The sequence below is a fragment of the Molothrus aeneus genome, chromosome 8, assembly GCF_037042795.1.
Source record: "Molothrus aeneus isolate 106 chromosome 8, BPBGC_Maene_1.0, whole genome shotgun sequence".
NCBI lineage: Eukaryota > Metazoa > Chordata > Aves > Passeriformes > Icteridae > Molothrus > Molothrus aeneus.
In genome coordinates, this window is record NC_089653.1 from 34,676,412 (window position 1) to 34,688,426 (window position 12,015).

The following is a 12,015-nucleotide window of genomic DNA, read 5'->3' on the forward strand; positions in this document are numbered from 1 at the left end:
GTGGTTTCTTGGGCAAACTCTACTGGCATTTTGCATCTTGTATTTTTGAGTTTTATTACTTCAAATAAACCTCGCTGCAAGTTCACTTTCTTCTGGCATTCCACTTTTTATCTCCTCCACGTCTCCTTTTAGGAATTGTATTTATCAAATGCTTCTCCTAAACTCGGCTGTTAACTCTCTGTCCCCACCTCACCCGTAACTTTGCAAATCCCAGAATTTCAGTCTGATTTGGGTTGGAAAAGATCTTAAATCCCACCCATTCCCACCGCTGCCATGGCAGGGACACCTTCCCCTGTCCCAGGTGCTCCCAGCCCCAATGTCCAACCTGGCCTTGGGCACTGCCAGGGATCCAGGGCCAGGGCCTCAGCATCTTCACATGGAATAATTTCTTCCCCAACTTCCCATCTAAATACACCCACTTTCAGTGTAAAGCCATTCCCTGTGTCCTGTGCCTCCATTCCTTATCCCAAGCCCAGCTCTCCGAGATGCTCTCCCCGGAGCATCCCGTGGAGCCCTTTAAGCCCTGCAAGGGGCTCTGAGCCCTCCCTGGAGCCTTTTCTTCTCCAGATGAGGCCCCCCCAGCCGTGTCAGCGCGCACAGATCGCTGTTTTGGGTGGATTTTTACAGAACTCCGAGTTCTTCCCACGCGTGCGGCCCGGCCCGGCCCGCAGCCCCAGCCGGGCCGCACCGGCCGCAGCGCTCCCGCCCGGCCAAGGCCCCAGCCGCGGGGAGCAGGGCCCAGGCTCCTCCCGGCTCCCTCCCGGCTCCCTCCCGGAGCCACCTGGAACTCCCCGGCTCTGCCTCTTCCCCTTCCCCCGCCCGGCTGCGGCTTCCGGGCGGCCCCGGCCCCGCCCCGGCAGCGCGGCCTGTGCGGAGCGGCCGCGGCCATCTCCGGGTGCGGGCAGGTGCGCGGGGAGCTCTGCGGCTGCCGGGGACACCAGGGACAGCCCCAGAGCTCCAGGACTGACAGGGAGAGGCAGGGGCCGGCCCGCAGGGTGGGCAGGCAGGCGGGCGGGGTGAGCGGGGGATGCTCGGCCCCCGGAGCCCGCAGAGCCGGCGCAGCGCAAACCCGCCGGGGCTGGGGCTGCGGGGGAGCCCGGCCTCCGAAAACCTGCTGGTTGTCCTTGGAACACTGCTGGGGAAGGGGGATGGATGGCAGCAGCTCGGGGTCATGGCGGGTTTCCGTGAATCTCCCAAAATAATCGCTCCGGGAAGGGCCGGTTCCCTCCCCGGAGCATCCCCGGGCGCGTCCTGTGCCCCAGGCGCGGTGGGGATGGGGTGGGCGGGCGGCAGTGCTGCTGGATGGGCTCCGAGAGGGTAAACTGCACCTAAATAATGGCCCAAAAGCCTGCCCAGGGTGCTTTTAGAGTTTCCCTCGCTGGGAATGTTCCAGAAGTGTCTGAGCGCCGTGCTGTGCCATGTGCTCGGGGATGCGCTGATGGGACCGTGTGAGCTGCTATGGTCCCTCCCAGCCTGACCCTCTCTAATATAAGAAATAATAAGAAGAAGAGTTAGACCCACTCTAATAATAAGAAATTAATGTTAGACTAAAAATATCCCTTCAGCATTGATATAAAAGCCAACCTCTGCAGGTGTTCTAAAGTAATTACAATAATGTGACTGTATGCAGCTTTTAAAGCACGGTAAATGTAAAGAACTATCTGATTTATTTGCCCCTCCCAAATAAACCATATTTGTGGTGATGTGTATCTTATTTTTGTGGAGTGGAGCTCTTATTGAATGGTGAGGTGCAGTCTCTGCAGTGTTGCACTTTGAAAAATCTCAGTTTTATGGAGTGGGGTATTACACAGGTGCTGTGACAGTCATTTCTCAGCTGCCTTTTGTGTCCAGGCTTGTGCTCTCCCTGCACAAGGCTCATCATCTGGAGGAGTCTGTTGGGATGACAGAGGTCCCTTGTAAACCTGCTGAAGGTTTTGGCCTCCAAGCACTGCATGTCTCCCTTATGCACTGGCAACTAAAGTTGGGGATGTGGGCTTATTCTTTCTGGGGCAAAACCCACCCCTTTAATGTCTAAAAACATAATTTTCTTGTGAATGTTGTCAGTCTATGACATGATCTTTTTGTAGTAAAAGGTTCTTTTGCTTGGTTTTCAAACAGAAATGTTCTGAATACGGATGGTTCCACCAAAATCTTCAGGTTTCAGCAGGAAAAAGATGTGAGCTTGTGGCAGTGTGAGCTTGTGAGGTGGCTTTAGCAATTCCTATCTGCATTCTGGCCTGTGTTCATTACACCAATTATTGCATCAAGAGAGCAGAAGCTCTATAGGAGACTGTTGTAGTTAGAGACTAACTTGTGTTACTGTGGCTGCTTTACCTCTTGATAACTCAGTAATTACCTTGTCACCACTGTTTAATGCTTCACCTATGCAGAGGATCAGCTCATGGCATCACTGAGGGGATCAGGGCCTTGAGGAGAAGCTGCTGCCCCTTGGGAGGGCTCCTGGGGTTGCCCTGAATGGCTGAGTTAAGGACTTGTGCAGGAAAAGCAGGATGTTTGTTATGGGAAGTGTGGGTGAGGTGGAAAAGCTGCACCTGAGCAGCTCTGGTTAAACTCACTGTGGACAGGGGAAACACCCAGAAGGAGCAGTAGTGCCAAAAATCCAAAGGAGGACATGTCAAAGACATGGATGGCAGGTTTTGTAGTGGGCTTTTTTTTCTTATACAGTAAGGGTCTTGGAGGACTGAGAGCAGCTGATGCTTGTGAATTAACCCTCAGGGTGCTGGCTGCTCTGGCAGTGTGTAATTTCCTTACCAGGTGTCAGCCTCACCTGTGGGGCTGCAGGGTGGTTGTTCAGGTGTTGGAAGAGCTTCATGGGAACAAACTGCGGGTCCAGCTATGTTGGGATGTCAAAATTAGACAGCAGCCTCCAGCCCACTCAGCTGTTCTGCCTGGGACACAGCTGACCTAAATTACACTTAATTTCTGAAAGGAAAAACCTTTCTGCTGGTCAGTTGTTATTTCATAGTTCACAGAAAAATATCAGAGAATGGTTTGGGTGGGAAGTGACCTTAAAGCCCATCCAGTGCCACCCAGGGACCTTAAATCCCATCTCAGAATTCCAGCCTGGTTTGGGTGGGAAGGGACCTTAAATCCCATCCATTCCACCTCTGCCATGGCAGGGACACCTCCCACTGTCCCAGGGGCTCCCAGCCCCAGTGTCCAGCCTGGCCTTGGGCACTGCCAGGGATCCAGGGGCAGCCACAGCTTCTCTGGGCGCCTGTGCCAGGGAACAATTCCTTCCCAGTATGATGATGGAGCAGGGGTTCAGCAATTTGAGCAGGAGCTCTGTTCCCGTGTCACATTCTGAGCACATGGAGCTCCTAAATCCATCCTGCAGGCACTGCAGGTCCCTCTGACATTTCCTGCAGCACGGTGCTCCCTGCCTGTGGAGCTGGCACTGCCCATTCCCAGCAGTTGTCAGGGAGGCTGGATCCACATCCCAGCCGTGGCATAACTCGAGGAGCCAGCACTTGTTAACTCTATTTGTTTTTATTATGGACATCGATCTGCCAGTCGCAATAATGCATTTATGGACATTTTTCTGCAAGCACAGCGCTGGTGGCAGTTTTTACTGACAACTTGAGTCATCTGGACAGGAGTTGAAAATACGTTTATTTTATTGACGGATTGTGCAATTCTCTCGTTCACCCAGTGTTCATAAGATAACTGGACTGGTGAGGAGAATGTAACTGATGGGAATATGGAGGGTGAAGTTTTAATTTTGGGAGGTTTGGAATCTTTTAGGTAGTGACAGGTTGCAGAACATGCTTGGGGTAGGCTTGGGAGCTTTAACTTCATTAATGCTGTAATTAAAAAGTGAAAGGCTCAGTGTCATTACAGCAGAATTCCAGACCTGAATTCCCTCCCTCTGCTGCTAGCTGGGAATGTTACTGACCAGTAATTGTGCTGATTTATCTGAAGGTATAATGGGTAAAATCTTCCTAATGGAAGAAAAAACCCCTGTTGAATTTAGCATTTCTGACATATCATCCAGCACAGGTGTGCTTGGGCCAGCATGAAGTTTAACATACAGCTGGAGGAGCAACCAAACTATAAAACCAAACCTGTGCTGAAGTATTCTTCATAAATGCAAAATGCAGTTTTAAAACTGAGCTGCTTTTGGTCCAGGCAACTGCTTAAAATGTATTGAATGCCAATAAAGCTTGTGTGGGTTTGGATTTTAATGAAGTTGAGTAATTGCAAAAGTTATTTGGAATATGTTACAATTTTGATGCTTCTTGCTAATCCTTTTTCAAATTGTTTCCTTATTTACTATTTTATATCTGCACACCTAAATTACCATGTCCTGGTGGCTGTCAGGAGTATCAGGTTATTCTGGGCCAAATGAAATGATACAGATAGTTTCAGATATCTTTTCAAGTCACTTGTAAAATTTGGACAGCTGAAATTCTCCCTCATGCAGCAGAGAGTCTGAAGGTTATTAACCATACCTGAGCAAATCACCTTTAATTGCAAAGAAGAAGAGGGGAGTTCATTAAAACAAAGGTTCTGACTTCTCTGCTTTTTGAGTGAAATAGGAGTTAAATATTAAAATAGCAGCACTGATCAATGGCCTGGAGTCTTGAGCAGCTTGGCAGCAGGGGGTAAATAATAATTTGAGTTTTGACCTGATGGATGCATTTTAGCTTTTAACTTTTATACAAATGCCACCTTTTTGTGCAGACCAAGGCAATCAGTATTTTAATATATATATATATTAGCAGAGCCCAGTGGAGTCAAGAGTGTTTTGTTGTGTGAATGCTGCCATCTCTGTGCTCCACGTGCAGATTTAGGTCCCTCCAGGTAACCCTGCATTAGCAGATAGCAAGAATTAGTGCTGTCTTGTCGGTGCTGCTGCTGCATAATCATCATCAGGAATACTGAAATTATCTGAGTGCTTTAGATCAGTCAGCACAAGGCAAACAATGCTCTTATCTCAGCTTGTTTGTACATTCAAGTGTGCAGAAGGTCTGTTAATTAGTTACACTTTTTAATAAACACCTAAAGTATACTTAAGGCCCTGTTAAAAGATTAATTTTTCTGTTTCACATCATAAAACCAGCAGATGAGTGTTCAGCATGTGGCAGTACACGGGCAGCACGAGCCTGCTTTGGCAGCCTGGGCTGGTGGTGGGGACAGGACAATTCTGCTGTCACCCATGTCCTGCAGAAACAATTCCCACAATTCACATTCCCTGCACTGGGCCCTGCTGGATTTAAGGGTGGGCAGAGGTGCAGTGGGAAGGGTGTGGGAAAAGGGAAATCCCTTGCACAGTCTCCTGTTGACACCAGAAATACCTCTGGTTCTTGGCTGACTCCATAAAATACGAAGATTTATGGTTGATGGGGTTTACTCAAGCTGGCCACAGTTGGTTTGGGGGTTTTTGTTTTGGTTTTGTTTTTTTTTTTTTTGCTTTTTTCCTGAAATATAGAGGAATTAATTGGATTTGAATCCAGCTTAGTGGGCCTGGATCATAATTCCCTTTTAACTTGGAGGTTTAGGCAGTGGGATGGAAGTAAGATCTGGCTCTGTGGCCAGGGTTGTGCTTTAGGAAGGTAAAATTGGGGTTCAGCAAGGCAAAGTGCTTCAGCTGGAACAAACTTTTAAAATAAATTATGAAATCCCTGAATGGTTTGGGTTGGAAGGGACCTTAAAGAACATCAGTTCCCACACCCAGGAACAGATAGTTCCAGTGTCCCAGGTGCTCCCAGCCCCAGTGTCCAGCCTGGCCTTGGGCACTGCCAGGGATCCAGGCTGGGCACCCTGTGCCAGGGCCTGCCCACCCTCACAGGGAAGTAAAAAATGCTTGTTTTGTTTTATTTTTTTCTTAACATACCAATAATACTATTTTCACTGATTGCACCAGTTTAATGTACTTTATTTTATATTATTGTTAATGCAGCTGGCCCTGGATTTAAATGCATTTCAGTTGCCTTTTTGTGCCATTATATTTGATTCCTCAGCGAGACTTTCTAAGAATATGATTAACCCTCTGGGTCATCTTATAATGTAATTATTAATGATTGATTCTGTTTATCCTTGGGATCAATATGAGAAGCAAAAATGCTTTGGCATATATTTGGGGTTGATTTCTTGCATTCAGTAAACATGATCTGGTGACAAGACTGGTATTGGTTTATTACTCGGAACGTGTTTGATGAATCTGAAGTGTGTAATTAGTTTTATATAATGATGGTGATATGTGGGGTTTTTTACATGACTTATGTTAATATGGCCAATAGTGTTAACATCTCCTGCCACTAATAGTTAGGGTGGGGATGTATAGTAATTGATCTTCCTGGGAGTGCTGTAATGTAAAAACAATTCCGGCTGTTTGAAGTATATTTTACAAGTGTGCATTGGGCCTTTGGGATGTTATACTGAAAAACCCAATTGTACAGTTACCATGGGAACCCAATTAGAATAGATTGCTGGATTTTTTTTTTCTTTCTCAGGCTTTCATCTTGACCAAAAATCTAATGTACTTTAAATGTTTTCATACGGAATTTTGTTCGTATAGTCGGTGTAATGGCTGGTTTTTAATTTTACTGCTGAACCAGAGTGTTCTGTTGAGGGTCCCGAGGACTTATCCTTCAAGGAGAATCTTTCTTTAGTGTTTAAAAGTTGATGAACTGAGAAAAAATACTTTTTATTAATACAAGTTCTTACTGCCATCACATGTACTCGTCAGGCTGCAGTCCTGGGGGAAAAAAAAGCAGGGAAGTATCTCAAAGCTCAAGGACTTCTGTTCTAGATCATCAGCAACACACGGCTGAAGAATTTCCTGCCCTTCAGGGAGCTGTTTTTGATGTCACCTCTGACTTTTCTTCACCTTTTTGGCCTGTTGACGCATCCAGAGGTTTGGGATGCTCACTGTGATGTGTTTGCTTCCTGGACCGTTGAGTACCTGCAGGTGTTTGTGTATCTCCAGGTGTCCTGGGAGCATCCTGCTCCCTCAGCACGGCTCCTGGGTGGCAGCAGAGCTTGTGGGCAGCTTGGGAGCATCTTGCTGGAATGGCCAGGGGAAGCTGAGGCAGGAGGGATGGAGATGGATATCACTGGTCCTTGTTGGCAGCTCTGATCTAGTGAGGATTGTCATTTATTTTTCCCGTGCTGCTGGTCAATCCCTGCAGTTTATCCACTCTGCAAATGCAGGAGGGAATGTTCCATTTTTGGTGTAGCCATTGCCGGCATGAAGGTTTCAGTTTTTCGAGGTTTGGTTCTGGTGTCTCAGTTTCCACTCCATGGAAGTGGTGTCACTGAATTGATCAATGTGTGTTGCTCCAAAGAGGTTTTGGTGGTATCACTGAATCTGATCAATGTGTGCTGCTCCAAAGAGGTTTTGGCTTTTAGTGGTGTCACTGAATCTGATCAATTTGTGTTGCTCCAAAGAGGTTTTGGTGGTATCACTGAATCTGATCAATGTGTGCTGCTCCAAAGAGGTTTTGGTGGTGTCACTGAATTGATTAATGTGTGTTCTCCAAAGAGGTTTTGGCTTTTGGTGGTGTCACTGAATCTGATCAATTTGTGTTGCTCCAAAGAGGTTTTGGCTTCTTGCCTTCAAAGCCACCCTCAGGAGAGCCCTTCAGCTCCACGTGAAGTACTGACCTCCTCCATCAAGACAGCCTTTGGAAGGCTGAGGTCCATTTTGGATGGATGGTTTGGACTTTTCAAGGGTTTATTCTGTATGGTTTCCCCCAGTCTGGCTTTCAGAAATCTTCCAACCTCCATGGTTTGGAGATGACTGGTTTTACCCAAGCTCTGGTCACCCAAGGAAAGCCTTGTTGGGTGAGCAGATGGAGCTCAACCAGGGTTTGAAATGAGCTTCTGGATAAATCTGTTGAGGCAAAGATTTCAGCTTTTCCCTTCGGGAAGATCTAAAAAACCTGAGTGTTGCTGGGTGCTTTGAAATACCCAGCTCTGAACTGATGATAGAAGTAAATTGCTATTTTATTTTTAGCTCTATCACAGATATTTTAAGTAGTTCTATTAGATTGCTCATCTGCCTGACCTGCATTTAAAAATGCAGCGAGTTCTCTTTGCAATGCCTGCCTTGTTATATAGTTAAAATACTAATTATTCATCTTAAATTTAAACACTTAAGTAAGATGCAATATTAGGATTAAACGTTGCTGTTTGGTTTTAAGTGGCTGGGAAGTGGCCACGTATTCTGTCAGTGCCTTGGACTTCAAGGAGAGGTTTTGGAAAGCCTGGGATGTTCATATAATTTCATTTTTAAGAGATTTATCATTCCTGAAGTGGATACAGTTATCCCTGCCCATGGAGTGGTGATTCCCTGATTTCAATGGAGCAGTTCCCATCGAGGCTGGCTGTGAGTCAGGATTGGGAGGCTGAGCTTTGGCACATAATCTCCTTGGTTTTAAAAAATACAGTGTTTGTACCACATCTTTCAAAGACAGAGTGATATTAGCAGAATGGCACTAAAGAAGAACATAGAGGGGGGAGCTAAATGCCAAAGGAATAGGAAATATACTTTATTTCCAAGGGGAGAGCAAAAGGGAACCAGTTGTGGTTTTTAATTATATAAATAATGTTAAAGGCTAGAATTATAATAATTGAAGTTAAAATGTTTTAGGTACTCAGTGGCATGAAATCTGTGCTTTTAAACCCAGACTATATCACAATCACTTGTTTTAAAATCACTTTCATGCCTTAAAATGTGGCATTTCCTAAATCACAACAGGCTCTTCATTTTACTCAGTCACTTAGAAGTACATGACAGCCTGTAAAAAATTATTCAATTAATACTTTTATCTTTGGAGGCATTCTTATTCCAGATATCAGAGTTGTGCAGTGCTTGTTGTGGAAGAACTCTTCAATGTGCCATCTGTTGATTTTTTTTTTTGTTTGACTCATGATGAGTGGGTGACTTAACATTAAAATTCCATGTTGTTTGTGAAAAAAACCAAAGTCCCTCTGGAAATTCTGTGTACTGAAACTTGGAGCTCGTTTAAAAACTGATGCAGAGGTGGATATTCTGGATATTGAGTTCTCCCTGTGGAATTCAGATTTAACAATCTAACTGGGAATTATTTTATTTTTTTTTTTCCTTGCAGGTGGAGCCTTTTCCTCCAGGATGGCATCAAGGATGGTTCCCAAAGTAAGTTTCCAGTGCAGTGCCTTTGCAGGGAGGTGGCCACTGGAAGTCCAGCATTACAAAAGAGTTCACGTAACATAGTTTGTTTTTTCCCCAGCGCCCAGCAGTCAGGATTAGGAATCCAGTTGACAAGATTGATGCTGCATTGTAAATCTCTGTAGCTCTGTCATGGTTGGTAACAGGCATCAGTGGACCTTTCCCCAGCACGTATCCATCTGCCACAGAGCATAAATAACAGGACAGAGCTGCTCTCTCCGTTTTGTTGCTGTTTCCATTCCCTAATAATAAACACCTCCCTGGAAAACAGGCTTAATTTTGAGGCTTGATGCTTCAGTGATGTAAGTGTAGGTCAGTGACATTGTAGCAAAATAAGAAACATGGATGTTTATCCAAATATTCAGGCAATTTACTCTGCTGAGAGAAGGGCATCAACACATTGTTAGTCTATAGCTGTCTCCCTGAAATAGTTGAAATGAACTTTGAAGACACAAATACTCTTTTTTTGTTGTGTGGAATACCTATTTTTGTAACATTAGTGGTGTTCCTCTAGGAAAACACTTCTGGTACAATCACACCTGCATTTCTAACTATTCCTGTTGGCAACTTCTGTCACTGCTCTAAGTGTCTGAATAGTGGCATCTCTTGTGGTTTTAATCTGCTTTACATAATGTCATGTGGCTTATGAGGGAGCATTTTGCTGGTTTGTGTTGTTTACCTCTTTTCTACAAGAGCAAATTGGTTTTGTTTTTTAAAACAGAATGGTTAAGGAAGAAATCCAGGTAAATAAATTATTGCTTCACTTTTTTCTTTTGAACCATCATCTCTTTAGTCACATTTATGCATCTTCCAGTTGCAAACACCTTTTAGCAGAGGGAGGGAGAATCCCTGGCTCCCTCTCATTGCAGGCTAGGTGTGATATAGCTGGCAAGTGACACGAAACTAATAATTTATTATCTAACCTTTTCATTTCCCCCTCTCTCACGTGGAGTTGAAAGGTGCAGCTTGAGCTGTTCGGGGAGTTTTCCCCTTTTGATATGTGGGAAGACAGAAGGTTTGAGGTAAAACACTCCAGCTCTGCTGTGGGGACTGTGCAGACACTTCCCTGTGCTCTGGATGCATATTAAATATTGATGTCCTGATGTAATTGGTGATTTTCGGGCTGTTTTCAGTGTGTGATCAGTTTGCACAGCCCCACATTGGGGTGACACCCAGCGTGTGCCTGGCCATGGATTTGCAGGAATCAATTATCACCCGTGCAATGTGCTGAACAGTTTTTAAGGAGGCTGCTGAAAAATGCTTTGGGGAAGCAGGCAGACGTGGGAATTTTCCATAATCACTGCCTGTGCCTCCCACTCCATCCCTGACTCTGTTGCAGTGACCAGAGATGAGTTTTGAGTTTGGGTTGGGCTGGAAGGTGGCTGGGCTCTGGGTGACCAAACCTCAGGATATATCCATGTTTAGGAATTTGGGTGGGGGCTTGTGGTTCTTCTGACAATGTGGCAGTTTCTGTATTTCATTAGAAAACTCTAAATGTCATTCTGCTCCTCGCTGAATTCCTGGCAGTTAAATTTGAAGTTAGTAAATGGATTCTTGTACTAACCCTGATGCTTTGCTCTGTTAATAGTGAAACCCTTGTCCTGACTCGAGCAGGGATGGACAAGTGTAGGAAAATCCAGATGTCTGTGTGCCAAGACTATACTCTTGTATTTTTATACAGATCTTTGCAATACCTCATCTGTCTGTATTTATTTTCCTGTATTTTGTGTTTTTAGTGAATCCCTAATACGCATTTTGCTGCTCTGCTCACTTCAAAAATTTCAGCAAAATTCTTTCCTCACACACAGCTCGGATTCCTGACTCTCCTTCAGCTTAAGGAGCACTATTAATGGTTTTGTTCATATTGCTTAGATTTATTTTGTTACTATTCTCCAGCTCCTACTCTTCAGGTAGAGCTATTTTGGTATTATAAAGAATGATGGATTATATAGGAAAGTTTCTTTTGAAGCACTCCTGATATTGTGCAATGCACTTGGGGGTCAGCTACACTTGACTGATGCATGATTTATCCCATGTCCCTGCCACTTCCTGAGATAAAGCTGCTATTTTATCAAAAATGCCAGCAAGTGTGATTTAGAATTTATACCCCTCCTTTTTCAAATAATTGTTCTGATTACTTTCTGGCATGGCAATAAAATGATAAAGGTAATTGCACACAAATGTGAGATAGCACCAAAATACAATAAAATTAACCTGAATTAGCTTGACTTGTCGATGAGAAGTATTTATGAAATGTATTTTTGCAATAAGGGAGACTGATATTATAGCTGGAAGGTGAGTTATTGCCTTAATGTAATACTGTTTGAAATTTAAAAAAGAGACTGTTACAGTTGAGGGTGATTGTGCCTTTGAAATTAAGTTGAAGTGATTCTTATAATTGGCAGCAATAATGCATTGGGAAGGTAATATCTTTTATTGTGTTATGCCTAGTTGCATTATCTTTTATTTAGCTGGTCCTGACTCCAGCTCTGCAGAGAAGACAAGCAGGAGCAGATCAGGAATTTTGTGGATATACGTGATAAAAACTTGAAATGTTACCCAATATTAAAGTCATTCTTCTGCTCTTTTTTTTTTTTTTCATTTTTTAGCCCATTTTCAGTTCCCCTGAACCTGATACAAGGCTCATTTGATTAAAATTTCATCTGTTTTCCTTGTATTGGAGTAGTTGCCATGTATTTACATCAGGCTGAGCCTGTAAGAGCCGAGCACTCCAGGCTCACTGTGTCAGGTGCTGATTTGGGCAGTGAATTTTGTATTTCCGTGTTCCTCTTACAGAAAAGTGTGAACTCACTCTTACAGCAAGCCCCTCCATGGTTTTC

General features: G+C 44.5%; 1 protein-coding gene across 2 annotated transcripts in view; it reads left to right on the forward strand.

Annotated features, from left to right (window-relative positions):
- Window positions 1-848: 848 nt before the first annotated feature.
- Window positions 849-12,015, forward strand: part of MGMT (O-6-methylguanine-DNA methyltransferase) — a 138,370-nt gene continuing 127,203 nt past the window's right edge. The window contains exons 1-2 of one of the 2 annotated variants that reach the window (XM_066554794.1): window positions 849-905; window positions 9,099-9,142. In XM_066554794.1, coding sequence (XP_066410891.1) covers window positions 9,119-9,142 — 24 coding nt within the window. In that variant the 5' untranslated portion in view covers window positions 849-905; window positions 9,099-9,118. The remainder of the gene's footprint in view (window positions 906-9,098; window positions 9,143-12,015) is intronic. The other variant, XM_066554795.1, reaches the window with a different exon arrangement.